Here is a 26,162-nt window from a genome sequence, read left to right as displayed (position 1 = left end):
TCGGGCTGGTGAAGAGATGGATCTCCCTGGGTTTAGAGACTGAAGATGTACTCAGGGGGTCCTGGATGACATTTCCTACAGCAGCGGGAGCACAGGGTCCTGGCCATGCTGTGTGCTTGGGTTGGACCCTGATAAAAACCAGGCTGGGACCTGCCTCTGCTGTGCCTGGACCCCCTGTCACCCCAATAAGTCAGTCACCCCGTGCCCCCAGTAAGACAGTCCCCTGTTGCCTTCACCCCTGCCCTTGGCAGGCGGGTGTTGCCCTGTGTAAGTGTGGGGGGATGGGGGTCTCAGTCCAGAGGGGATGATGGGTGTGGTGGGCTGGGTCCAAGCATGAGGTGAGCCTGGGCACACAGCTCCTCTCTGGCACAGGGCTTTAGCACCCAAAAATTCGATCCCCCCGTGCTTCAGCCCCTTCCTCTGAGACTTTGAGAGTGTCCTCTACCGCAGGAGAGCTCGTAACAGTGGGGAGGCCACGACAGCTCCATCCAAGATATCTGAAAAGGGCTGGAAGGAGCAGGGAACCCTCCCATGCTCTTTGGAAAGCGCTGGGCTGCACCCAGCCAGAGGTGTTTTAATGACTGTTTTGGATCCCTGGGAGCCAGCCTCCTCCCACTCAGCCCAAGGTAATTCACCTCCTCCGCCGGTGCTGGAGGAGTTGTTGACTGGTGGAGGGCGGCTGGTAGAACAGGTTCTCCGCAGGGAGTTGTCTCCGAAACCCTGGGAGACCTGGATGGCTCGGGCCCCGAGCGGGGCTCTCTGCTCGGAGCCTGGCACGGCAGGAAGCGAGGAGGGAGCTGTTTTTTGCGTGGCACTTCTGGGCAGGGCGTCCTTCGCTCCGCGCCGCTGGTAGACAAATTACAGCCTTGCCTCCGTCAAGGTAGATAAGGAACCATGTGATGCAGCGTGGTGTAAAGTGGTGGCAGGCAGGGTAAAGGTGCACAGGGAAATAACCTTGCGAGGGAGTTCTTCCCTCCCTCCTCAGGGAGCAGAGTCTGATCAAACAGCACCTTGGCCTCGATGCGTGCGCAAGGTTTGGGGGCTCTCTGAAACTCCCGGGAAGCAGGAATGTCTTTTAGCAGGAGGAATTGGTCTGATCTCTCCAGGTAGGTGCTGTGGTTTAATGCTTAACCCTTCCCACGGGTGGGAGGCAGGGGGTGAGGGTGGGCTGCTGCACGGCCAGCTGGACAAAGGGGTGTTGGGGAGGATGGGAAGAGGGGCAGCCACCCTGGCGGTGTTGTTTGCAGAGGTGTTGCCAACCCCATGGAGAGCTCAGCACTGCTGGGGTTTCTTGTGGGTGGGCAAGATCAGAGGCATTTTTGTTTCTGCTGCCGGGGGAAGCTGAGCATTGCATAGGAATACCTATGCAATACCCTCGAAATGCATTTTCACTCTGTGTGGGATGTATTTTCGGTCTGATTTGCCTTTCTTTGGGGCACAGTCTGGCTGGGCTATGTCTCCAGGCTTGCTCTGGAGATGGCTGGGGGGTTTTACACTCAGCCCATGCCCATACAGCTGCTGGGTGTGTGTCCTGGGTCTGCCCCTGCCCATCTGAGCAAGCCCTGATTCAGCGGCAGTCGCTGAGCCATCCTTGCAGCCTTTCCTAAGGAGAGATTCTTGGCTCCAATAGGAGCCGGGGTGAGTGAGACTCCTGGGCATCATGGGGTGAGTCAGGGGCTCACACGAAGCTGGGGATCACTCCTGACCTCCTGCAGACCCCAGGACAGCACTGCCAGCCAAGTGCAGGTGGAATGATGGAGACTCAAACACAAAAATCTCTCACAAATCAGAGAAGAAATCCTGGTTTAAGTTGATGTGATGGCTCTGAGACTTAATTGCAAACCCTGGTAGTTCGTGTAAGAAAGGGGAATCCCAACTGGTTTGGGTTGGAAGGGACTCAAAACTCATCTTGTTCCACCCCCTGCCATGGGCAGGGACACTTCCACTAGACCGGGTTGCTCCAAGCCCCATCCAACATGGCCTTGGACACTTCCAGGGATGGGGCAGCCACACCTTTCTCTGTGCCAGGGCTTCACCATCCTCATTGTGAAAAATGTCCTTATATCTAATTGAGACCCCCCCCTGCTCGGAGGTTGCCAGCTCACACCCTGCCCTTTCATGAATGGGATGGATCCAGAGGGCATTCCAGCCCCATCCAGATCCACCTCCTCTGAGCCACAGCCCTGCCCAGCCACAAGCCCAGTGGGGTCCTGCACCCTGCGTGTTTCACAACCCAGAAGGCAGTTCCTGTGCTCTCATTAGATGAGGCAGCACTGAAACAGCAGAAATGTCAGAAATCTCTGCACTAATGATTAACAGGAGAGGACAAGGCAGGGACACTTGCCAAATTTTTTACTCATCTCCTTGAGATTAAAAAAGGTAAGACAGCGAAAAATAAATCCCCCTTTGAAAAGAGGAGGGAAAGGTTGGCGAAGCAAATCCATCGCCTAATGGGTGGATTGCTTAATTAGAAATAACGAGAAGCTGCATGTGGAGGTTACGTGCTGCCTCAGAAAGAGCCAAGGAGGGAAGAGCCAAGGCAGGAAAATCCCATTTTCATTTTGAAGGAGCCTGTCTGTGCGTAAAAACAAAGAAGTAACTGGCTGTGACGTGGATTTAAACCAACATTAGTGCTCTGGGCTGTCACTGCTTGAGGGACTGGAGTGCTGAGCAGAGGCACTGGCACGTGTGTGTGCCCGTGTACCTGCCAGCCTTTCCAGGTGGGAATGTGTGTGCAGGGATTGCTGCACTGGGACAGCAAACACGGCTGTGCTGCCTTCCCAGCCCCTCCGAGCTGGGCACTCAGGGGCAGGGGCAGCCCAGGGAGGGGAGCACAAAGGAGGTGTCCCCACCTGGGGATGCTCATCAGCTCCCCAAGGGCACATCCCAGCCTTTCCCATCCCTGTCTCTCCCGATGCCAAGCACGACATTAGGGACCACCTGGAGCTCCCCAGCAGTGAGTCCCATTGCTGTTGGGGTGTGCAGGGTGTTTGGGGGTGTAGGGAGTGATGGGGGCAGTGGGAGGGAAGGGCATCACCCCCCCAGCATTACAGAATCACAGAATCTGCTGAGTTGGAAGGACCCACAAGAATCCAACCCTTAGCCCTGCACAGGATCATCCCCAAGAGTCACACCCTGCCCCCGAGAGCACTGTCCAAAAGCTTCCTGAGCTCTGGCAGCCTCGGTGCTACGACCACTGCCCTGGGGAGCCTGGGCAGTGCCCGACCACCCTCTGGGGGAAAAACCTTTTTCTGAGATCCAACCTAACCCTGCCCTGACACAACTTCAGGCCGTTCTCACTGCCCTGTCCCCGGCCAGGACCTGCCCTGTCCCCGGCCAGGACCTGCCCCTCCTTGCTCTCCGTTCCGCTCTGCTGGCCCTGCCGAGCTCCCCCGCCTGCCCTGACTGGGAAGAACAGAAGCCACAAATAGTTGCGGGGGGCAATGTGGTTTAATTTATGACCCAGCTCTGATTACACAGTAACTCGTAACCACGCCGGGAGTCACCCTGTTCCCAGCGGGGCTCGCCGTCCTGTGGGCGTGGATGCTGCTGACTTTCACCTTCTTAAAAGTCAAATCCACGGTGCACCCTGAGCCTGGATGACACTGGAATGCCAGGGACAGAGGTGGGATGAGGTTCTGGGATGGACCCTGTGCGGAGAAGGCTCTGCCCCAGCAGGCTGTTGGCGTGCTGGGAGCTCCATGGTGTTCCCTGCATCTCTTTGAGGCTGATTGAGGTGCTTGAGGTGAATGAACACTGTTGTGAAAAGCTCAATCTAGCTAATAAAAATATTTTCCAACACAGTTCATGCACTGGCACAGAGGGTGGGAAGGTTTAGCACAGAGAAAGGACAGGAAAGGTGGTGTTTTCCAGACACCTTTTTATTCAGGATGACCTGTTATAAACCCACACGCATTTGGCTTTTGCAGTATAAAGTGTTCAAAGATGATTATAAACCATGTCTTTTTGGTACAATTTGTGATTATAAACAATACCCAGTCCAGCCACACGCAGGGAGGAAGAGGAGTTCCTGCCAGCCCTGTTCCCAGGCACAGCATCTCAGTGGTTGCCTTCAGCATTTGTGCTTTTGCATCTGAGGCTTTTTGCTCTATAAAAATTAAATTGCCATCACTACAACTTGCTTTCGGGCTAAAATCTTCTGCCACTAGTGGTTACCCTTCCAGTTCATGTGGTTGAGGTCTGTGTGGTGGCTCTAGGGTCCAGGTCTTGCTAAGTTACAGGTTCAATATCCTTCCTCCAGAAGGTTGCTTAATGTAGGGATTCCTTTTGAATGAGTGCTCCCTCCAACAGGAGAAATTAGGAGTTGTAAAGTCAAGTGCTTTTGGTGGGAAATGCCTGCATGAGCTTGGTGGAGTGAGAGCACTTTGCTACACTTGGCTCTTGTTGGCCTCCCTCTCCTCCAGCCCTGTGCAGGGCAACTTCTGTCATCCCCTGGGCCTTGCCCAGCGTGTTTCAGTTCCCTTTCTTGTGTGGCACCAGGGCTGCAGGCTCCTCATGCAGGACACAGCCTCACCACCTCCTTATGTTTCGTCCTAAACAGCCTGGCCAGGCAGAGGACCCTCGAGGATGAAGAAGAGCAGCAAAGGGAGCGCCGGCGAAGGCACCGGAACCTGCTGTCCTCCACATCGACGGATGAAGAGCCTCCTAGCCCTGGGAAAGACCCCAGTCCAGCCTCCAGCAGGTGTGTGGGGTCCTGCTGGCATCAGTCTTGCTCCTGATGCTGACAGCTCACATCTTGCTAACTTGTTTTTCTCAACCTGCTGCTGCAGCTGGTGCGAGTCTCTCCTGGGTGAGGGTGGGCTGAGCTGTGGGATGAGCTGGAGTCCTTTGGGCAGAAGGATGGGCTCCACAGGAGGAGTAAAGAGGGGGAGATCTCTGGTGGGCTCAGTCATGGGTCTCAACGTGTCCCATGGCACAGGGAGCTGGTGTGCCGTGGTGAGGGCTGGGGCTAAGGCTGAGCTCAGGTGGATGCTGGCCCTGCCCTGGTGGGGCAGGCTCCCACTTCTGCAGAGCAGGTGAGCAGAGCATCAGAGCTTGTGTGTCCTCCTTCTCTGAACCTTGCAGTTCACACAACAGTGTGACCTTTGCTGATGTGGGGAGGTGACCCAAGGGCTTTCCAGTGGTGCTCCCAAAGTCCCTGGATGCAGGGAGGTGCTCTGGGACCAGGCTGTCCCTACACAACATGACAAATGCTCTGAATTGAACCTGGAAATGTCCAATATTTAGATGGGTTTTGTCCACAGAGACTCCTGCTCCAGAGTGTTTCTGTGTGTTTCAGACAGGATGGAGTTGGGGTGTTGGGGTTGGATCTGGGTTGGATAGGGGCTGGACATGACTAATAGGAACCAGGTGGGTAGGACAAGTCCCCCTTCCCTGGTGCTGGCACAGTCTGCCCAGGTGGTGATTGCAATTCAGGAGGAGGGCAATTCTTATCCCATCTCCTTCCCAAGCCCTTGTGGATACCATCTCCATGGCCTTGGCCAGGTGTCCTTCTGCCTCTTCCCAGACCTTGGGCCTCTTTGTTGGTTTGTGAAGGAGGGGAAACAGCTGTTTCACAGGTTGAGTTGGGGCTGTGGTTGGACCCTGCCAGACCAGACTAACTTCCAACCAACTCTTCATGCTTAAACATACTGGGATATTTTTCCCAGTCCAGTGAAGAGCCGCTGACACACTTCTCATCCACCAGCAGACCCAGCACAGTGCCCTGAACCCACACCTCCTTGGCACAGGACTTGGCAGATGCTGGTGTTCTGTGATGAGGCTGCAGAAATGCTTAATCTCTGACACAAAGTGGGGGGGAAAAAAAAAGACTTTCAATCCAATCTTGTTCTTGGAGAGCCAGGCTGGGGTGCTGGGGATGAGTATGGCTGCAAGACCTGGTCTGACTGGGGGACTGTCCCCCCCCTCAGAGCCTTTTGCCTCACTGCCAGCATAAAAGCCATCCCTCTGGCCCCAGGGTGCTGAGGTTTGCCTCCCAATTTTGTCTCTGTCTCTAGATCTCAGTCCCTGGTGAAACCAGTGTCTCCAGAGGACGGGGAAGAGCGGAAGCTCTCGGAGGTGCTGAAGACACAACAAGGGAGAAGGACAAGGTGCCTGCCACCTGTCTCTGAAAAACTGAAGCAGAAGAAAGAGCAAAAGGAGCCAGGGCTGGGGGAAAGCCACACGGAGGCAGGGACACAGCCCTGCGTGAGGCAGGAGAGCATCTGGGCGGGAGAGCGGGATCGGGATGCAGCCAAGGGCAGAGGGGACCCACCAGGAGACCAGCACCTGGAGCCCGTCTCGGAGACGAAGGCAGTGGTGAGGGGTCGGCTCCGTGACAGAGAAGAACAAGGTGTGGGGACTCCTCGGGGGGAGCAGAGGAAGGAGCTGAGGGAGCTGCAGCAGCCGCCGGAGGTGGGGGGCTGCCGGCTCCGGGAGGTGAAGATCCTGACCAGGCAGGGAAGCCACAGCACAGAGGAGAAAACAACCTCGGTGGTGACCTCCCCTCTGGAGCAGCAGGTGAGCAGGAATGGACAAAGCACCGAGCCTTGGGGTGTGGGGTCCTGGGTGCAGGAAGGACAGCAGAGAGAGGGAGAGCCCAAAAGTGCCAGGAGGGAAATGGGACCTGAGGGATTTTGGGGAAAGTTTTTCTGAGAGCTGCAAACCACGAGGTGGTGGACAGGGTCCCATCACCTCCTGCCCTCCCCTGCCTGCACTGTCCTGATCAACACGTCCAGCAAGCCCCTACTGACATCATGGTTTCACTGAAGAGATGTTTGAGGCTTTGCATATCCAAGTGAGGCAGCCAAAGTTTGCAGAATTTAAATCTCAAACTCCTGCCTCCAAACCAGTTCCCACCATGGCTGTTCCCTGCACCTCAGCCTTCTCTGCAGACTCTGCAGGGATGCATCTGATGTCTGCTTTTTCCTCAGCAGCCATCCAGGAATCCCTCAAAGCAGGTTATACAACTGTCTCCCACACAAGATGAACCTGCAGAAAAGCCAGACCCTTCTCCAACTCATGTCACCTACAGCAGCTCCATCAGACGAACCAGCCCAAGAACTGTCTCCTTTCGAGTAAGAGCTGAAGCAAGTGGTGAAAGAACCTCATTGAAGCAGTGGAGGATGGGAGGGAGGAAGGAAGGGTTGCTTTGGCCTCTGGATTATGTTGGCAGAGCCTGTTCCCAAAAGTGTGTTCAAAATCCACCCTTGGGCTGGGCATTGCAGTTCTGCTTCAGTCTTCCCTTCATTTCCATTCTCCGTGTCTGACCAAAGGCCTGTGATGATGAACATGCCCATGTTCATATGCTTTGTGCTGGCCAGAAAATTTATGGGAAGGGATGAGAAAACAGGGAGCTCATTGTCCTCAGAATTTCCAGAGTCACAGGAATTACCATCCACCTTCTGGCCTTTCTAGTCTTATCTGAAAGCACAGGATAAAAATAAAACCCATCTCCCTTCTCGTCCCTTGTTACAACTCTGAGAATATATTCAGCTTCTGCCCTCCAAAAAAGATCTGTGGAATAAAGTGGTTGGAGAGGCTGGGAAAACCCAAGAACTGTTGAGACCCTCCCTGCTGTGGATCAGGGCTGTCTGGCTGTGCTTAATTGACTTTCATGCGGCTTTGTTGGGAATAAAACTGTTATCGCTGCAAAGCATCTTTAGTCTGGGGAGCTTTGAGACAGGAGATAAGCTCTGGTGTGGGTGCAAATGGAGCTTGCTTGGAACTGGGGGAGATAGCAGAGATAGTTTGTCCCATGTGTCTCTCTGATAACCAAAGCTGGCTCTGGTATCTCCTCTCCTTGTGTCTTTCAGATCATCTCAAGGAAGCAGAAAGAAGAAAGCCAAAGCCCTCTCACAAGGAGGTCAGCACCTCCACCATGACAAGGGGGTCATGGTACTTTGGTCTTGCTGGGCAGGAATTGTCCTCCTTCATTTTCCAAGGGAGGAGGAGGAGGTGATGGGACCTGGGAGTTAGTGAGTGCCCTCGAACAGGTCTCGGGTGCCTGGCTGACCAGGCAGAGGACAGGACAATGTCCAGTGTGCAGCCTGCATCTGTACAAGATCACGGAACCACAGACTGCTTTAGGCTGGAAGGGACCTTAAAGATCTGGTTCTAACCCCCTGCCATGGTAGGGATATCTTCCACTACCCCAGGTTTCTCCAACTTCCCCCCAGCAAGGCCCTGCTGTCTCTTGGGTATTGTAGTTTCATGTCATGGCTCATGTCTGCACAGGAGTGGTTGTGTTAAGTGGTGCAGCACCACAACAGGGTGGGGATATCAAAACACCCCTGCAGGTCCATGAGAAACATGACCTGGCTTTGGTGGACAGACCAAGGCATCTTCCACATCTCCATGGGAAGGTTTGGCCAGGCGGCTTAAACACTGGAGGAACTGAGAGCTCAGATGTGAACACAGGGAGCTGATGGGATGCCCTCTCCTGAATGCAGGGCAGGGGAGTGGGTTTATGGGCACCTGGGCTTGCTCCTGTGCTGTAGGCCAACCCACAGTGGTATCAGGGAGGATGCAGTTCAGAGCTGGCAGTGGTCTATTCAGGGATGCAGGGCAAGCTGAGGAGCTCAGAGATGCATTTCAATGTACAGTGTGGCCCAAGTAAGACAGTGAGACACAGAAATCTTGGCCACCAGCAGGGAATGAGTTGCCTGGGTTCACTTGGCAGATGGATGCAGGAGTGCCTGGGTGGGATGGGGTCTTCTCCTGCCAAGTGCAGTCCCCCAGGACCATGAGCTGAGTCCAGGAGATCCTGAGGGGGCCGTGTTCAAATCTTCCCTCTTCTTCACCAGTGCGAGTCTGAGGATCCCAGCTAGCAGCAGCACCATTGGGGAGAAGCTGGAAAAGTACAACTCAGCTGTGCAGGTACCAAAACCACTGGGCATAGCCAGGCTGGGGTGGGAGGGACGGGCAGGAAGAGAGAGAGAGGTGGCCTGTAGCTGAGTGAGGAGGGGAAGGACTGAGCTGCACTGAACACCAGAGCTAATGGGGTTGAAGAAGATGGTCCCAGGCAGAAAAAGGAATTGGCCTCGGGGTTTAGGAGCAGAGTGGTTTGAACTGATAGAACCACAGAAAGGTTTGAGTCGGAAGGGACCTTAAGAATCATCTCGTTCCAACCCCCAGCCGTGGGCAGGGACACCTCCCACTAGACCAGGTTGCTGCTTGCCTTGGGAAGGGTCTGCACAGTCCTGCTGGGGGGAGGCAGTGGGGCGAGTCTGTGAGCTGGTGCCGGGAAGGGAAGGAGCAGACCCCGAGGGGCTCAGGGTGTGAGCCAGAAGCAGGACGTTGCTTTTCACCCCCTGGGGTGCAGCACGGCCCCGCTGACGCCCCTCTCTCTTCCCAGCGCTCGGAGGGGCTGAAATCCTCCGTACCTGCCCAGAAGAGCCGCCTGCTGCCCTCGGAGGGGGTGGCCAGCAAGCGCAGCTTCTTCGAGGCGAGCGCTCCCAGCAAGGCGGAGCCCCTGGCCGTCAGGAAGGTGAGGGCAGGAGCTGCCCCGAGCCGGGACCTCCCGGCAGCGCCCTGTGCCAGGGCAGGCACTAGCTTTTTGGGCAGGTTTTCCTCTTTGCATACCAACGCAGAGCCTGGCAGGCTGCTGCCGGGCCGCGGTTTGGTGGGAGGTGGGTGCCTGTTGAGTGGTGCCAGGCAGGGCTGGGCTTGGGCACCGAAACTCCTCAGTCAGTGTGTGGGTTCCTGTCGATGTGCTGGTATTTGAGGAGCTGGGATGGAGCCAGCATGTGGGCTGGTCTCTGCCTGTTGCAGCTCTGCCCAGTCTCCCCGTGCCCTGGGGACTGTCCTGGGTTACATTCGTGCAGTGGGAGAGCTGGTGCTGTAACCCTGGGGTCCCTTTCTGTGCTGTAGGACAACCTGAAGATCCCAGGATCAGTGACATCTCGCATTAATCTGTGGATCAGCCGAGCTCAGGAGCCTGCCAAGGAGGACAATAGCAAGGTACCAGCTTGTGCCACCTCCTCGGGTGAGAGCCCTGAGGCCAGGCAGCCTGGCAGGACAAGGTCCTGTGTCTGGGGTGGTGGGGCTTGAAGGGTTGATGAAGTCTTGGCTGAACCCATTAAAGGGTTTGAGAGGAGTTTAGCCGGGTTTGGAGGTCTGAGTGCTGCAAGGCCACAACGATGAGGTATCGAGGCTCTAATTGTTGCTGTGCCCCAAGCCCCAAATGCCTGAGACAGCTGATTCCAGCCTTTGGTGAGGTGAGGAGGGAGCAGGTGCCAGCTGGGTGTGCATCCCAGGACATAGGGGGTACCTGACCCTGTCACCTGTGAAAGAGATCACCCCAGCATGATCCCATCTCTGCCAGTGTCTGGAGGACTAGCTCTGGTCCAGGGGCCACTGGGAGTTGAGCTGTGTGCTCAGTCCTTTTGCACTGGGCTCTGAGGGGCTTGGACACCTGTGTGTGCTCTGAGAGTCCTGATGCATGTGTGATCTGGGGTCATCTGCACCCCCATGTGTATCCCAGTCTCCCAAAACAGGGTGCCTTGTAGTTGTGGGGGCTCAATGCCCAGCTAAGGGGCCTCAGAGATCATCACTTTGCCCCTGTGGCTGCCCCATGGATATGGATGCACCAGAGACAGACAGGAGAGTCTTTGGCCTCGGGGTGGTTTTACTGTTCTTGGAAAGGCTCAGCAAGTCCTGGGCAGGTATCACTGCTTGCAGCAATGGGGTGTTTGGCCACTGCTTGTAGCAGTCTCCTACCCCCACTGGGGTACAGGACCAGGAGTGGCAGCTCCAGCCCAGCCCCACAGCCAGGGAAGGCAAGCCTGGGCACCCCCAGTGCTGAGCTGCAGAGATCAGCTCTGCCCAAACGTGTCTGTACCGGGTGGCTGTGCTGGCTTGGTGTCTGCCAGGAAAGGGTTTGCTCCTGGGGTCACTCCTGGGCAAAGCTTGGGGCTCCTGGATCAGTTTTCCTGTAGAAACACCTGCTTCCTCTCTGTGGGCTGGAACTGCACTTGGTTTTGAGGGTCTACCAACATCTCAGAGCTGGCTGGTTTTACCTGAACAGTGTGTGCTTCAAGGTTTGGTTGAAGTCAGACCAAGGCAACACTGCACCTGATACAGGGAGAAAACCTTCCCATGGCACTTATGACTCTCCTGTTTGCAGGAAATCAGGAAAATCAACAGCCTGCCAAAGCGTGATGTCTGGATAAAGCAGCCTGGAGCCAGCCCTGAGGACACCAAGGTAGACACAGAACTGTTCTGGTGCATCCTCTTGAGCCAGGGGCAGAGCCAGGCCCTGCCTGCTGGTGCCTCACCCATAGGGCAGGAAAAAAACAGGCTATAGGGGAAGAGGGAACATGAGGGTCATCAGGACCCCAGGAGTTGGGGGAGTCAGCAGGAGGAGACAACTGGAGGCATCTGTAAGGGTGAGAAGGAGTCTGGTCTGGGAGAAGGGAAGTGGCATGTGGTGGGATATAGGGGATGCCTGCCTGCCCCATCCCCTCTCAGGTCCTGGTTAAAGCAGCTGCCTTTGGGGGTTTTGCAGCCTCAGGCCCAGCCTCACTGGTTCTCACTTTCTTTTCCAGTTGCAATAATACCAGTTGTAATATCAGATGATCTGGGAAAAACTGGTTTGCTCTGAAGAACAAAGCCCAGCCCTACCCGACCGTCCAACAGCTCACTGCCATGAGTCCCCCATGCCATGTGGACCACTGGGCTCCTCTGCTTGTGGGATGGGAAGGAAGAAGGCTGGAGGAGTCTCCCTGTGCTCCTGGTCCTCATTCACTGCCTGCCTGGGGTTGTCCAGGCCTGGAGGCTCCTTGCAATGCTGAAGGCAGACTCTTGTCTTGTTTTCCCACAGCATTTTGGTGTTCTGCTCCTGATCTCTGCCTGTGCCCCATTACTGCCCTTGCAAAGGGGATCAGCCCACATGTATCCCTTGCAGATGGAAGATGCCAGCAGGGCAAGAAACTGCCTGGCCAAGGGAGTTTCAGCTGCACATCCATGGACATGTCCATCCCTTCCACCTGGCCCGTGTGGGATGAGGTGGGGCAGGCAGATGTTCCCCCCCCATCCCAGGATGTCACTGCCAGAGGGACCCAGCCAAAGGCAAATAGTGTTTGCAAAGTCACACAAGTGCTGGTGTGACTCAGAGATGCCTCATGGAAGAAGGGTGGACCTGGTTGCCCTGGTGCTTCCCTCCAGAACTTTCGCAGCTGAACCAGCGACTTGTCCTTCTCCTGACATCCCCTGCCCCTACAAGCAGTGACCCCTCTCATTTAGTGATACAGGGAGGGTGGGCTGGCCCTGGCCCTGGCCCTGGCCCTGTTTTGGGGGTTGCATGGAGCTGAGCACTCTGTGCTGGGCCCCATTTACCTCTCATCCTTCTCCCGAGCCCTTTGCCCAGTGTTCTGCAGGCCCTGATCCTGCTCTGGGAGCTCACCCAGCAGGGATGCAGGATGCTCTCTCAAGGCTGGCTTTAGGGTGCCATGGGCAAAGGGCTCAAATATTTGTGCTGGGGCCATTGTATGAGCTTGGGCTGTGCCTTGAGCAACCACTGGTGTGGGACTCTGCTGCTGCCCCTGGATCTGAGCTTGCTTTTTGGGCTTTGGAAAGGACTTGGTTTTCTCTGTGCCTTTTTTTTTTTTCTAATAAAAGTTGCTCTTTCTAAAACACTCCTGGTCACCTGTCCTCCTGGGCTGGGATGGAGAACTGTTCACTTCCCTTCTCCTGACAAGGGGAAGATAGGGAAAAACCTGAAACGAAAGTGTCCTGAGGGGGTAAAAGCAGCCTGAGAGTCTTCCCTTCTCATTAGAGCATCTCGAGCTCAGTGCAGGGGCTGAGTGAGCCGGGGCCGGGGGTTCCAAGGAGGGTCTGCTCCTCCACTTGTGGCAGCGCTGCCTTATCAGCATCCCCGGCCCTGGGTGACAGCTGGGCTGGCTTGTGTCAGCCCCTCGGGCACTCACGTATCTCGGTACGGAGGGTTTAAAATAGCAAATCTCTGAGGCCACACAATAGCTTGGGCTTATATGGGCTCCTGGGGAGGAAGGGGGAGCGGCGGAGGGGGCCGGGGCCGCGGCTGCCGAAATAGCAGCTCACAAGTGTTGCATTCCTCGCTGGGCGCCGGGCACATTCCTCCCGGCGCTGCCCGCCCCGGGGTGGGCGCTGGAGCCCCCTTAAAGCCTCCTGCCCCCCAAGAGCATTTCCCAGACACCCGCCGGCTTCCCCTCGGCTCGCCGGGACCTCCCGCGGCACAGGTAAGGCTGGGGCAGCCCGCTCCTGGTGTGGATGCTCAGTGGAAGGCAGCACTGACAGACCCAGGAGTGATTCGGCTCGGGGCTCACGATCCTCCCCAGCCCCTTGCTCCGGGCTGGGGTTTTGCCATGAAGGCATTCCCATGGAAAAAGCATCAGGACCATCTCCAGCCCTCCGTGTTTGCAGTTTGTCCAACGCCTTTTGAACCACCCTGATGTGTGCCAAGGTGGCTGAATGGATCTTGCTGCCCTGGTTCTGGGGGAATCTCAGAGATCCCTGATCCTGTGTCTCTGGAGGGAACAGAAGGGATGTGATGCCTGTGGGAGGGTTAGGCCAGCCTGGCCCTGGCTTGCTGGCAGCCCGTGGGGTGGGATAGGGGTGAGATGCTCCTGGGCATGGGCTGACCATGGCAGGACTGGAGCAGTGACATGACCCACAGTGGAGAAACGGTGGGAAATGGGAGCTCCATGTCTGGGCAGCCTGGAGGGAGGGAGAGACTGTGAACCACGGATCAACTCAGCCCCACAGGTGTGACCAGCCAGCCCTGAGCTGAAGGAGAGGGTGATTTTAAGGAGTAGGAGGAATATCTGGGTTGTTTAATACACAGCAAATGATATGAGATTTTTTGCAGTCAATAATATGTGCAATGTTTCCTCTTTAACTCTGTACTATATCTGCTGGCTCTCCTAATTCTATCAAAACAGAATTTCAAGCTTTAATGGAAAAGTTTATCTGTTTCTGTGCAGAGGATGGATAAATACTCCCCAGAGCCACTTTTTTCTTGTATACCCCCATAACAGTCCTGGGTTTGGTGCTGTTCCCTCTGCTCTGTGGGATCTAGTGATGTATGAGATAGGAGGGGAATGGAAATGTAGGAATAAACTTTCAGAGGTTTGCACTGTCATGGCCAGGAGGGGCCCTCCACTCCTGTGTCTTGAGAGGATGATATGAAGCCTTGTGCTTAGAGGCTTAGAGGCCACATAAAAGATTTGGCCAAACCTGAGGTTTGAGAACCATGCTGAGCCTGGGGGAAAAGCAGGGCCACGAATTGATATTTGAGGGAAAGTGGAAATTGAGGGGATGGTGCTGGGGGGGGTGCTGAGGGCCAGGCCCCACATCCATCAGAAGAAAGAGAAGAGCAGTGTCAGAAGCAGGAGGTGATCCTGAGGCAGACAGGGCTGACTTCGAGTCCCAACTTCGTGTGTCTCCAAAAGCCCCTTGTGAGTCATCGCCCAGAAGTGAGATTTGACAACCCCTGGAGCTGTGGGTGTGCCCAAACACCCCTCCTGTAATGCCTTTCCCATGCCTGAGGAATCCAGCTCTGGATTCAGCATCTTGAATAAGCAATCCTGAAGCCTGTCCTACCCATCCTGGGTAATAAAATGCTCAACAGATGCAGCCAGGACCAGTTGTTCCCAGAGTCCGGGCAGCAGCAGAAGTGAAATGTTGTTGCTCTGGGAACAGGTGGTTTAGCACATGAAAGTTATTTCTAGAGCTGCTCTGCGTTGTCCTGAGGCATCTCAGCTCTGCTGAGGTCTGGCACGATCATGAGCAGTGCACAGGCTGGGCAGGGGATGGGGCTGATGCCCTGGGCCGCTCCAGGATGCCCAGGGATGTGGCTGCTCAGTGCAGACCTCACAGTGGAGTGTTGGGTGAAGGTTGGATGAGGTGGGACAATGAGCAAAGTCCTCCTGACCACAGCTGGGAACATAAGCATGGCCATTGCTGCAGAGTTTTTAGCCCTGTTGGCAAACCAGACTGTGAATTATCCCTTTTAGCTGACCTCAGGCCCAGAGCCAGTATCAGGAGAGAAATGCTCCTGCTGAGCCCAGGTTGCCTCTTTCCAGAGCACTTGGAGGGCTGGGAGATCTCCCTGAGGACTTGTGCTGTGCCTTGGCTGTAAATCCAAGATAACAGGTCGTCCCTGAAAGCTTCAACTGAGCTAACAGGAAGCAAAACAAGCTGATCATTATAGGGGTGATTTTCCTGCCCCCTGAGCAAACACAGCCCCCTGAGAGGGCTGAGGAGAGGGGAGCTGTGCCCTGGACATGGCTCCTGACAGAGTTATCAGTGCTGCATGAGGCTGTGTCTAATCTCCTATTTGAGGCAAGCTGTGATCCTGGGACAGGAGGGGAGGGGGGAGCCTTATCTCTGCTAAGATAACACTGTCACAGCCCAGCTGGGGACAGCTCCAAGCTCCAAGTCCTTTGGAGAGATGCAACATCCCTGTGCCCGTGTCCCAGCGCTGGAGGACGGGCTGTGCTTGTCCTTATCTCAGCTCCTAACCCTCACTTTTTCCAATCTGCCTTGAACTCTGCCAGATAACCAGGCATGTCGGACACTGAAGAGGTCACTGAAGAATATGAGCAGTAAGTGGTGTGTTTTTAAACACACTTTCTTTCCCCCTATTCCCTCTTTCCCAGAGTTGTAGTGTTGCTCAGAGGTGCCATTCAGAGGGCACTGGCTCTTGTCATTACCCCAGCACCCAGCATGAACCCCCCCAACCTGTGCCCATCTACACCACTGCCCTGGCAGTGCCAGACCCCCAGCAGTGAGGAGTTTTGGGTTAGGAGCTGTATCCACACACATGGATGGGACAAGGGATGGTTCATACATTAAAAAGGCTGCAGTGTAAATCAGTGAGGTAGGGCTGGGAAAACCTGATGCCACCAGTCTGTTGCTGATGGGGTCCTGCTGCCACACCCAGACCATCAATCCCCAAGGCCCAAATTTGAGAGGAATTTTTGCTGGTGAGAGTTCCTGGGCCATGAGGCGTGTTCTGGAGAGATGGGGCTCAACATCTGCACTACACAGTTGTAGGGATCAGTGTGAACACAGCTCCTGCTTCTCATCCACCAGCTGAAAAAGCAGATTTGCATCCTTCTCTTGTGTTTCAATGCCACGACAAACTCACATGTCAGCAGCCTGCCCCCTGGGTACACCTGAGGACAGGCTGTGCATCTTCCCCAAGGTCAGAGAAGGACTTTGGGGCAAAGGTGGGATGTGAGATGACTGTTTCTGGGAGGCCATGGTCACTCAGTCTTCTCAAGCTGCAAACTGGTGGTGTGCTCTGACCACTGTCAAAGTGTCAGTCCTGCTGTCCACAGCCTGCAGAGTGACCTGGGTCTTGTCCCTGTCCCCACTGCCACCTTAAAGCCACCCACAGAACAGTCCTTGCCCATTGCTATGAGAAAGGGGGGGCATCCTTGAGGAAATTCCAGGTTCCCCTCCCGATGGATGCACGTGCCCCGTTACAGCAGCTTGGTGTAACTCCAGATACTTGTGTTGTGCTTTGCAGGGAGCAGGAAGGTAAGAGGACATGGAGCATCTGCAGCTGCACCTGGAGCACCTGCAGCTGCCCTGAGGCCAAAAAGTGATCAGAGAAACTTCAGTAACCTGCGTCTTCTCTCTCTTCTCTCTCTCCCGTGCCTGTGTGTGCTCTGTGAAGAGGAGTACGTAGAGGAAGGTAGGTGTTCACCTGCAAGGACCAAGAGACAAGTGCTGTGGGTTCAATGCTTTGCTTAGGGGGCTGTGGGGGTCAACTCCTTGGCTGCAATGGCCAAATCGTGCCCAGGAAAGGCGTGTTTGAGATTTCTCCACCTGAAACATCAGTAGGACCAAAACCAGACTGACTTTTCCCAGGATCTCTTTTGTCAAAGCGAACCCTTGACTAAAAACAGGGGTGGAAATGCTGGACACAGGTATTGGCAGAGGTGTGAGCCCAGTAACCCAACGGGAGCTGGAACTTCAGGTGGATGTGTGTCAGTGATGCTCAAGCACAAACCTCCGTCTGCCTCAGCTCGATGAAGACACAAACTGCCCTGGGCACGGAGCTGCTCTGGGGCACAGCTGAGCTGGGCTTTGGGGCTGGGCTGGGCTGGGGAGCTGGGCTTTGCTGAGCCTCTTGCTGCTTCAGGGCACTGCCAGGCAAAACACCCTGAGCATTAGGAGCAAAGAGAGGCACAAAGGGGAAACCACTGCAGTGTTTTAGTCCTTGTCTAATGCACTCCAGAGCTCCACAGCTTCATGGCCTCCAACTAACTCTGCGCTTGTTCCTTCCCCTCCTCCCTGGCCCAGAAGAGGAAGAATGGATAGAGGAAGAAGACGGTAGTTATTGCACCTTTCTTTATTTCATCTCTCCACTGCTGCTGTGAATATGTCGTGGGTCATGTGTCTTTTGCCTCTCCCTGGTTAGGAAATGGTTTTCTTTCATTCTTCCACTTCTCTCTCTTGCTCCTTGCACTCACCTCTCCTGCTGTGCTGTGCTGTGTGTGGATCTGCTCCTGTGTCTGTGGCTTCTCTCTTACATCTGCCCATCAAATGCACTCACGGTTTGCTCCCTTTACTATCTTCTTTCTCTTTCCTTCTGTCTTGCTGTGGGACCACAAGTCTTCCCAAGACCTGCGGGCCCCGGCATTGCTCTGACTCCAATGGAAGACTCTTGTGGGGCCACTGCTCCCTCCAGTGGAAAAATGCTCCAACAGTGTCACAAATAAGATTGTGAAGGTGCTGAAGGCAGGTTCTCTAGTGCCAGCCAACCCTGGGCTTCGCTGGCTGGAGGAGAACGATGGAAATCACCCCCCCCCCCTTCCTGGGGTGTAAGGGAATGATAGCATGAGAGGGAAGGAGGGACAAGCCAGGAAGTGGCTATAAATCCTTTAATTTCATTAATTTATTTTTTTTCCCCTGCCTGAGGACAGAGCAGCCCTTGGGTAAAGGTTAGAGCAAAATCTTTTGCTTTCTGAGCCTCTGTTTCTCTCTCCTGTGGCTGTGTCTCCTCTGGTCTCTCTCAGTCAGCTCTGTGACACAGTTGTCCCATACCAGGATGTGTTGGGAGCCAGAGGGAACAGTGCTGTTGGACTCACACTGCCCTTTATCCCACAGGTCAGGAAGAACAGGTAGAGGAGGTGGAGGAGACGACCAGTGAAACCAAGGCAGAAGGTGAGTGGTGGCTTTGCCAGGGAGCTCCCATGGATTGGCAGGAGCCATGAGAGCTCCAGTGCAGTGCCAAAACGGGTCTGAGATGTCCCAGCATGGCCTGTGACAGGGGTCAGTAGAACAGAGGGGCAGCTCTCCCCCAGATCTGTGGTGTCCAGTGAGGGGAGTATCAAAGCTGAGATGCCCTTTCCTGATCTGCCTTGGCCCTGCAAGCATGAAAATGTTTGTGTTTTCTGCTGGTTGCTGATCAGTTTGTGCCCAGCCCTCTGAAATAATGCCAAAAATGAGTCAAGCCTGTTCCATCCTCGGGTCCCCACAGGTGGGGTTTCCAGAGGTGGGGTCATGCTCTGATTTCTCTCACCATCTGAAGAGCAGTGGTGTTCATGGGAGAGCTCTGGAACATTTGGGGTGGCCTGATGTGTGACCCCATGCTGTTACAGCTGGTTGAGGGGCTCAGATCTCAGCTATGTCCCCCCAGGTTTGAGTGCTGGGACCCCTCTGTGGTTGTCCTAATTCATATTCTCCCCATTTCTTTTAAAACAGAGCAAGAAGATGAAACAAAGGCATCAGGAGAAGGTAAAGCAGGAGCAGAAGAGAGATGGTTTTGGCCATTTCAGTCTTGACCCCAGTCCCTCAAGATACTGGGCCCTTGGAACAGTATTTTTGGTGTTGAATTCATTTTCTGCCAAAGGGAGATAATCTGTGGTAAACAGGGCAGAGCTGCCCTGGCCTTGTCCTGCAGCAGGGCAGGAGCAGCAGGAGGGGTGGCTGTGTGCTGCCTAGGAAAGAAATTCACCCAAAATCAGAGAACCAGAGAATCACAAAATTATTTGGGTTGGAAAAGACCTGTTCCAATTCCTGCCCTGGGCAGGGACACCTTCCACTAGACCAGGCTGCTCCAAACCCTGTCCTACCTGGCCATGAACACTTCCAGGGATGGGGTAGCCACAGCTTCCCTGAGGATCCTAGAAGGATTGAAGTACAATTTTGAAGTACAAAATACAAAAGGAGAGGGTGGCACTGCTGTTTTTTGGACAATGCTCTCAGGGACATGGTGGGATTGTTGGGGTGTCCTGTGCAGGGCCAGGAGTTGGACTCGATGATCCTGGTAGCTCCCTTCCAGCTCAGCATATTCTGTGGTTCTATGACTCTGTTTTCCACAGGTGGAGAGGGGGACAGAGAGCAGGAGCCTGGGGAAGGTGAAGTATCACCCTCATTCCTTTCACCTGTGTAAGGAGGTAGCAAAAACTGCTCTGCCCAGCCAGGAGCACCAAAGTATGTCTTGGGTTTTGGCACATGGATGGACACCTCATTGATGGAGGATGATCCACAGTGCAGCCTGTGCTGCTGGGAGAGAGGGGGAGCTCGGCTCAGGGTGGTGGGTTTGGGTCAATGTGTGAAGGAAATGCCTCTGTGACCCTGACCTTGTCTTTCTGTCCTGCTCCTGGGGACCTGCAGGTGAATCGAAGCCAAAACCCAAGTAAGTGTCAGAGTGTTTTTTCTGGGGAGAGGTCTGAGCTGGGAGCTGTGCCAGGGCAGAAGCTCCATGTGATGGGCTTAGCACCCTGATCCATAAAGGGCATGGGACAGTGAGGCCTCCAGAGCATGGAAACCCAGTGGGACTGGGAGATGGAGAGAAAAAGGGAGAGAAACAGACAGGTAAACATGGAGCACGAGGGGATCCTGAGAATGAAGTCTTTAGGCAGTTTTGAAGCATTTTGTGTGCTCCCTGGGAGAAGTTCAGCTGCCCTGTGGCCCTGTAGCTGGAAAAAAATCTGTGCACCCCAGCCTGGGATAGAGAGTCCATGGCACAAACAGGATCTGGCAGTGTGCTCCTGGCCACGGCATGAGTGCCAGCATTCCAGGGACAGAGCACCTGCCCAAAGGAGCGGGGCTGTAAACCACAGCCAGGAACCTGTGAGTCCTCATGGAGCCCTGGAATGCTGTGGTGTGGGAGGCAGATCTGTCCTCAGCCATCACCTCTTCATCCCTTTGTGTCTCTGCGTGCCCCTACTGAGCATCTCCTGCCCTCCCTCGAGCCCACAGAGAGGATGGTCTCCATCTCCCTGTGCCAGGTCACACTGGAGCATGTGGTTCCTCTGTGCCCTTTGGGTGAGCAGGGTGCTGGCAAAGGGTCGTGGCCACATTGTCTGCAGCTTGCACAGTTATTCCAGCCATGTGGGTGCCTTGGAGTGCTTCCCGGGAATGCCACGGGTCTTCCTCGGAGGCTTCCAGCTGGCAACTTCCAGCAAGAAGTATTACACTGCCCTGACCCCCAACTGTGCTCACTCTTCACCCCTGGGGACTGCAAGGCTCAGGGAGGAGGGCTGGCTGGGTCAGATACCTGCTGTAGGCCCACCATCCTCCTGCTCACCTTCCACTGCAGGGTCTTCATGCCAAACCTGGTGCCTCCCAAAATCCCAGACGGCGAGAGGCTGGATTTTGATGTAAGTTGTGCCCTCAGTTCCCATTCCCACGGGGTGGTCCTCTCACGTTGCTCCCCTCACAGTGCCCAGCAGCTCCCCAGCTCCTGGAGGCTCTGCCCATGGGAGTGTTCCTGTTTCCATCCTGTGCAGGACATTCACCGCAAGCGCATGGAGAAGGACCTGAACGAACTGCAGGCCCTCATTGAAGCCCACTTTGAGAGCAGGAAGAAGGAGGAAGAGGAGCTCCTGTCCCTCAAGGACAGGATTGTACGTCTTCAGCCTTCCCCCTCCACCACTATAGCCACCCCCTCCCCTGTGGGCACATGGCCACCATCCTGTCCTCATAGTCCTGACAGGAAGATCCCTGCAGGACAGAGCCTGAGATCTGAGCCAGATTTTGTACCTCAGTGCCAGGAATTACAGAATCATAGAATCTCCTGAGCTGGAAGACACCTACAACAACCATTGAAGTCAAACCCCTGGCCCTGCACAGGACACCTCAACAATCCCACCCTGTCCCTGAGAGTGTTGCCCAAACGCTCCTGGAGCTCTGGTAGCTATTGGGGCTGTGATCACTGCCTCTGGGGGCAGCCTGGGTAGTTGCCTGGCCAGCCTCGGGGGAAGAACCTTCTTACTGAGATACAAATAAGACCTCCTGACAGCTTCCATCATCCCTCAGGTCCTGTCACTGGGAAGCCCCTGGCCCCTCTGCTGCGGTGCCTACGACGATGCACCTTGCTCGTGGTCACTGTCCACACATTCCCTTGGGAGATGTGGGAGCAGCAGATCCACCCTTGGGGCTCTCAGGGCTGTGAGAATCAGGGATCTGTCCATAGGGACAAAGAGGATGCAGGTTCCTGGGGTGTCCAGGCCAATGTCCTCTCCTTGTGCAGGAAAAGCGGCGAGCGGAGAGGGCGGAGCAGCAGCGGATCCGCAGTGAGAGGGAGAAGGAGCGCCAGGCCCGGATGGCCGTGAGTGCCTCTGGGGAACGGGGGGCTCGGGATGGGCTGGGGGGGCCTGGGAGCACGAGCTGTGTGCTGGGTGCAAGACAGTCCATGATGTGTCCTTCCATCTGCTCCTGACCCACTCCTGACCTTGGCAGGAAGAAAGAGCCCGCAAAGAGGAAGAGGAGGCTCGGAAGAGGGCTGAGGAGGAGGATAGGAAGAAGAAAGCTCTCTCCAACATGCTGCATTTTGGAGGCTACATGCAGAAGGTGTGTAATCCTACCCCAGGCGGTGCCAATGAAGCTGCTGGTGCTCCTGGGAAGGGCTTCACCACGGGCTGACCTCACCCAGTATTGATAGACTGTGGTTTCTAAAAGCAGAAGTCAGGTCACCGTTTTTGGGTCACAGCAGAGGTTATGGGGCCAAAGTGAGCTCAGAGCTGCTGTGAGCTCAGCTTTGATGTGCAGATGCTGGCCAGGGCAGCTCCAGCCTTGCCTCAGGGACAGGGATGGGGATGGGGATGGAAACAGGTGTCTCATCCACTATTGCCAAAATTTCCTAAAGACCTCATGTGCCTCTGGAACCCCAAAAGCTGAGGGTCTTGGTGGCAGAACTTTGGATGGAGTAGAGCAAAGGCTGGGCAGATTTCCTTCCCTCCAATGAACTGATGGTTTCTTCAGTCAGAGAAAAAGGGTGGGAAGAAGCAAACAGAGCGGGAAAAGAAGAAGAAGATTCTCAGTGAACGGCGGAAGCCCCTGAACATCGACCACCTCAGTGAGGACAAGCTGAGGTGAGCACAGGCTGCAGGAGAGGTGTCCAGGGCAGGAGCTCGGTGTTGGGTCTCACCTCCTGGGGCAGGATCCTGGGCTGGAGAGGGATGTCTGGGGCTGGATCCCATTCTTGGAAGGAATGTCTGGGGCTTGCAGCCCAGACAAGAGGGTGATGGCACAGATAGAGAGGGGCTCTGACACCCCTCTGGGGACATGGCTCCATGGCTCTGCCGGGCCACCACAGCCAGGCTGCGGCTGGTGGCACCAGCCATCAGAGGGAGCCAGGCTCACACACATGGGAACGTGTGGGGTCCCAAAAGGGAGCCCCAGGGGCTCACCACATGGGTGGGACATATGTCCTGAGGGACCCACTCTCACCTGTGTGTGACCTGCATGTCCCCCTGTGCACTGACCTCCACCGTGGCTCTGGTCCACGTGTGGGACTGGCATCACCTCCTGGGTAACACATTCCTGTCTGGACAAGCGGCCTCCAGAGCAGGGGAGGTGTTGGCATCACTCCCCGTCCCCTGGGAGCCATGTCCCTTTCCTGCACTGTCATCAGCTGGCTCTTCCCATAGGGAGAAGGCCAAGGAGCTATGGCAAAATATCCGTGACCTGGAGGCTGAGAAATTTGACCTGCAGGAAAAGTTCAAGCGGCAGAAATATGAGGTGAGCCACCAGGTCCTCTGTGACTTGTTCACCCTCCGTGTTCCTGGCTGCTCCTTCTGCTCCCCAGCTGGGAGATGAGCTGGGTTGTCCAGCTGGCCTCCCAGCTCCTGCTTGGCACTGCAAGAGGCTTCCTGCTCTGCTGCACAGCACAGCCCCATTCAAGGCCAGGTTGGATGGGGCTTGGAGCAACCTGGTCTAGTAGAAGGTGTCCCTGCCCATGGCAGGGCGTGGGATGAGATGAGCTTTAAGGTTCCTTCCACTCAAACCATTCTGGGATTCTGTTATTCTAAACCCCACACAAGAACTGCTGGGAAAAAGAAAGCAGTGGTGCATCTTCAGCTCGACCCCTGTCCCCAGCCAGGCGTGGGGCCTCTTGCCAGACCTCAGCACCCACCTGCATTTTTTCTTGCAGATCAACGTGCTCCGAAACCGTGTCAGTGACCACCAGAAAGTGTAAGTCCCTGGGCAGGCTGTACCTCCCTTTTCAACATCTCCTGTCCTTCCAGCTCCCTGTGGTCCTGTCCCTCTCTATCTCCCCACTCTCTCTCACCCTCGCTGAGCCACCTCCTTTTCCTCCCACCCCAGTCTCTGGTCCTGCTGGTGCCTGGTGTTCACAGACCTGCAGGTCTGGCCCAGAGATATCAGTCTCTGCTCTTCTGCTCCCATTGACAGACCCCCATGACTTACTACCACCACCAGCTTCCCCCTGTCCCAGAGACCCTGGCTAGGGATGGACTCTGGGGAGACCCCACCTCTGCATGGGGAGCCTTGTGAGGTCCTTCCAGCAACTCCCATCCCTGCAAGGGCTCTGCCCAGCATCCCAGGAAAGTGCTGGAGATCCCAGCTTGGGCTATGGGAGCTGTGCAGCCCTGCAAGGGCAGGGGAGCCTGTCCCCATATCCATGTTCCCTGCACGTGACTGGGGGACCCTTTGTAGGAGGGTGGAAGAAGGTGTTTAACCCCCACTCTCAGGAGCACCATGCTGCTCTCACATACCCATCCCAACCCTTCCATCTCACATGGGAGATGCTCAGCCGACCCCGTGTCAGGTGCAGCATCTCCCACCCACTTACACCATCTCTCTCTTCTCTTCTGCCCCAACATGGCCTGTTCCTGCAGCAAAGGGTGAGTACAGGTGTTTCTGAGCGTTGTGTGTCTCCCACTGCTCGTGTGCTGCATGGACACTGGGACATCAGGGAAGCAGCAGGGCTGAGGGACAAGGCTATGCCAAGAATTGGCAGCCAAAGCCAGAAATGCCCTTCACTTTCCACCCAAGCCTCCTCCTCCTGCTCCTTCTCCTCTCTGCTGACTTGTGCCCAAAGCAGTGCCTGTCCCCCTAAGCAGGTTAAGGAGAGTGATCTGGTGGGTCCTGAAGGATTCTGCAGATGTTTTTAGCCCTCTGCAGCCAGAGATCCAACTCATCAATTCTTCTCCAAAGGATCCTTAGATGGGGAGAAACATGGGAAGGGAATTGGGGCTCCTTAGAAATGCCTGGCAAATGCATGAGCTTGTTCCTACAGAGCCCCAAAACACTTGACTCAGGCCCCAGGGTTCTACCTGAGGGCACTGAAGACCTTCATCCCCATAGGGCAGTGAGCATCAATCAGAGGTATCTCACTCCTTTGCAGGACTGCTGACAGCACCCACCTCACCCCTCCTGTCATGGTCACTAATGCCTTATACTGCACGTGCTCTTCTGCTTCCCTTCCAGGTCAAAGGGTGCCCGTGGGAAGACCATGGTGGGCGGCAGGTGGAAATAGCTGACTCAGGAGGCACCAGAGGCTGAGCCACAGGGAGGGGCATTGCCCTGGGGCTGCCCCACGTGCCCACCCGCCCTTCCACTGCATGGGGCCCTGGCTGCGGGCACAGGGCGGGCTGGGGGGGCAGATGCTTCTCCAGGTGCCATTTGTCATCTCCACACCCCCGGCTGGTGTTGTGTCTGTAAATAAAGAGAGCGGTGAGGGGGTGTGGGTGGTGTCTCTGTCCCGACGCTCTGAGCCCAGAGGGAGCAGGCACAGGACAGTCTCAGCAGAGCTCGACATAACCAGCACGGTTGCACACCTGCTCCAACCACCCAGGACCTCCTGAATAGCATTACCACAGAATATTCTGAGTTGGAAGGACCCACAAGGATCATCAAGTCCAACTCTTAAGTGAATGGCCCATGTGGGGATCGAATCCACAATCCTGGAGTTATTAGCACTTTAGTTCCTGCTTTTGCTGTACCTGTGCTGCTCTCTGGTCATCTCTCTCTGCCACAGTGCCTTGTGGGGCACTGCTCCCAAGTCTCTTGGTCCATGGAGTAGTCACAAACTCACCCTCCAGGCCACTCTTATTCCTATTTCCACCACTTGTTACAGGGCCCAGACCAATTGGGTTTGACTCCTCTGCGTGTTTCTGACAACATCCAGTGAAGCCTTGAGATAAGTCACTGTGGAGAGGCCATTTATCTGTGCCTTAGGGGTGTAGATCTCTTCCATCTGGCTGTGGGCATCTCTGTAGCACGTTCACACGTGCAGTGCCTGAAGTGGCACATATCTGGGTAACCCCAAGTGCTCCTGGTGGATCTGGACTGTAAGCCAGCTGAAGACACCAGCCTTGCCTGCCCATTTCACAGGGCAAACTGGCCCATGGTGTTGATAAACAGTACCAATTAAGCATTTCCCAGAGCAGTGAGAAAGGGAGGGACACACAGGGTGGTGGATCTTCAAAGGCTTCTTGTCCCTCAGCAAGATATTTTGTCTCCCCCTTTGCTGGGGCTGCCTGTCCTCCCCTTCCCCTCCCCAGTGATGTGGGGCTATCCTGCAGGTTGAGCTCCTGTTGGAGGATGATTTATTTTGCCTAATTCAACACAACCATCAGGTTTTGGGGAACAAGGCTCTGGGAGGCCTCACACTCAGTGAGGCAGCAAATGGAGAACAACCAGCTCCTTGTTGCCCACTTCCTCAAAAATGGGGTGTGAAGGGCTGAACGTGATCCCTTACTGGGACAAAAGGGGAGAGCTGGGGAGGGTGGCAGTGCTGGGACGTGGAATGTCTGGAAGGTGGCTGAGTGATGGTCCAGCAAGTGACATTTCCACCCTGCCTGACACGTGGCAACAGGAGAGAGGAGCACTCGGGACAGACAGCGGCGTCTGGTTTGGAAAGAAAACACCTCATTTTCCCAGGCTCGGAAGGTCCGTTCCCCAAACTTTTCTGGCAG

General features: G+C 55.4%; 2 protein-coding genes across 2 annotated transcripts; both read left to right on the top strand.

The window, feature by feature from the left end:
* Positions 1–1,053: 1,053 nt before the first annotated feature.
* On the top strand, positions 1,054–12,635 carry LAD1 (ladinin 1). The gene is made up of 10 exons (XM_018079682.3): positions 1,054–1,106; positions 4,562–4,702; positions 6,018–6,519; positions 6,933–7,076; positions 7,815–7,864; positions 8,805–8,877; positions 9,356–9,487; positions 9,871–9,960; positions 11,126–11,203; positions 11,547–12,635. Exons 1-10 carry the CDS (start codon positions 1,069–1,071, stop codon positions 11,553–11,555), a joined length of 1,257 nt encoding a protein of 418 aa, XP_017935171.2. The 5' UTR covers positions 1,054–1,068; the 3' UTR covers positions 11,556–12,635.
* A 501-nt stretch (positions 12,636–13,136) lies between these two features.
* TNNT2 (troponin T2, cardiac type) lies at positions 13,137–24,754 on the top strand. The gene is made up of 17 exons (XM_018079645.2): positions 13,137–13,217; positions 15,537–15,584; positions 16,514–16,524; positions 16,664–16,681; positions 18,100–18,156; positions 18,697–18,729; positions 19,317–19,352; positions 19,612–19,633; positions 20,540–20,600; positions 20,730–20,846; positions 21,473–21,550; positions 21,682–21,792; positions 22,204–22,313; positions 22,872–22,962; positions 23,375–23,415; positions 24,081–24,086; positions 24,673–24,754. Exons 2-17 carry the CDS (start codon positions 15,547–15,549, stop codon positions 24,719–24,721), a joined length of 879 nt encoding a protein of 292 aa, XP_017935134.1. The 5' UTR covers positions 13,137–13,217; positions 15,537–15,546; the 3' UTR covers positions 24,722–24,754.
* Positions 24,755–26,162: the final 1,408 nt, after the last annotated feature.

This window comes from Manacus vitellinus, unplaced genomic scaffold, assembly GCF_001715985.3.
Source record: "Manacus vitellinus isolate BGI_N305 unplaced genomic scaffold, ASM171598v3 scaffold_47_pilon, whole genome shotgun sequence".
Lineage (NCBI taxonomy): Eukaryota > Metazoa > Chordata > Aves > Passeriformes > Pipridae > Manacus > Manacus vitellinus.
The sequence above is the reverse complement of the archived record's forward strand: the minus strand, read 5'-3'. Positions and strand labels throughout refer to the sequence as shown.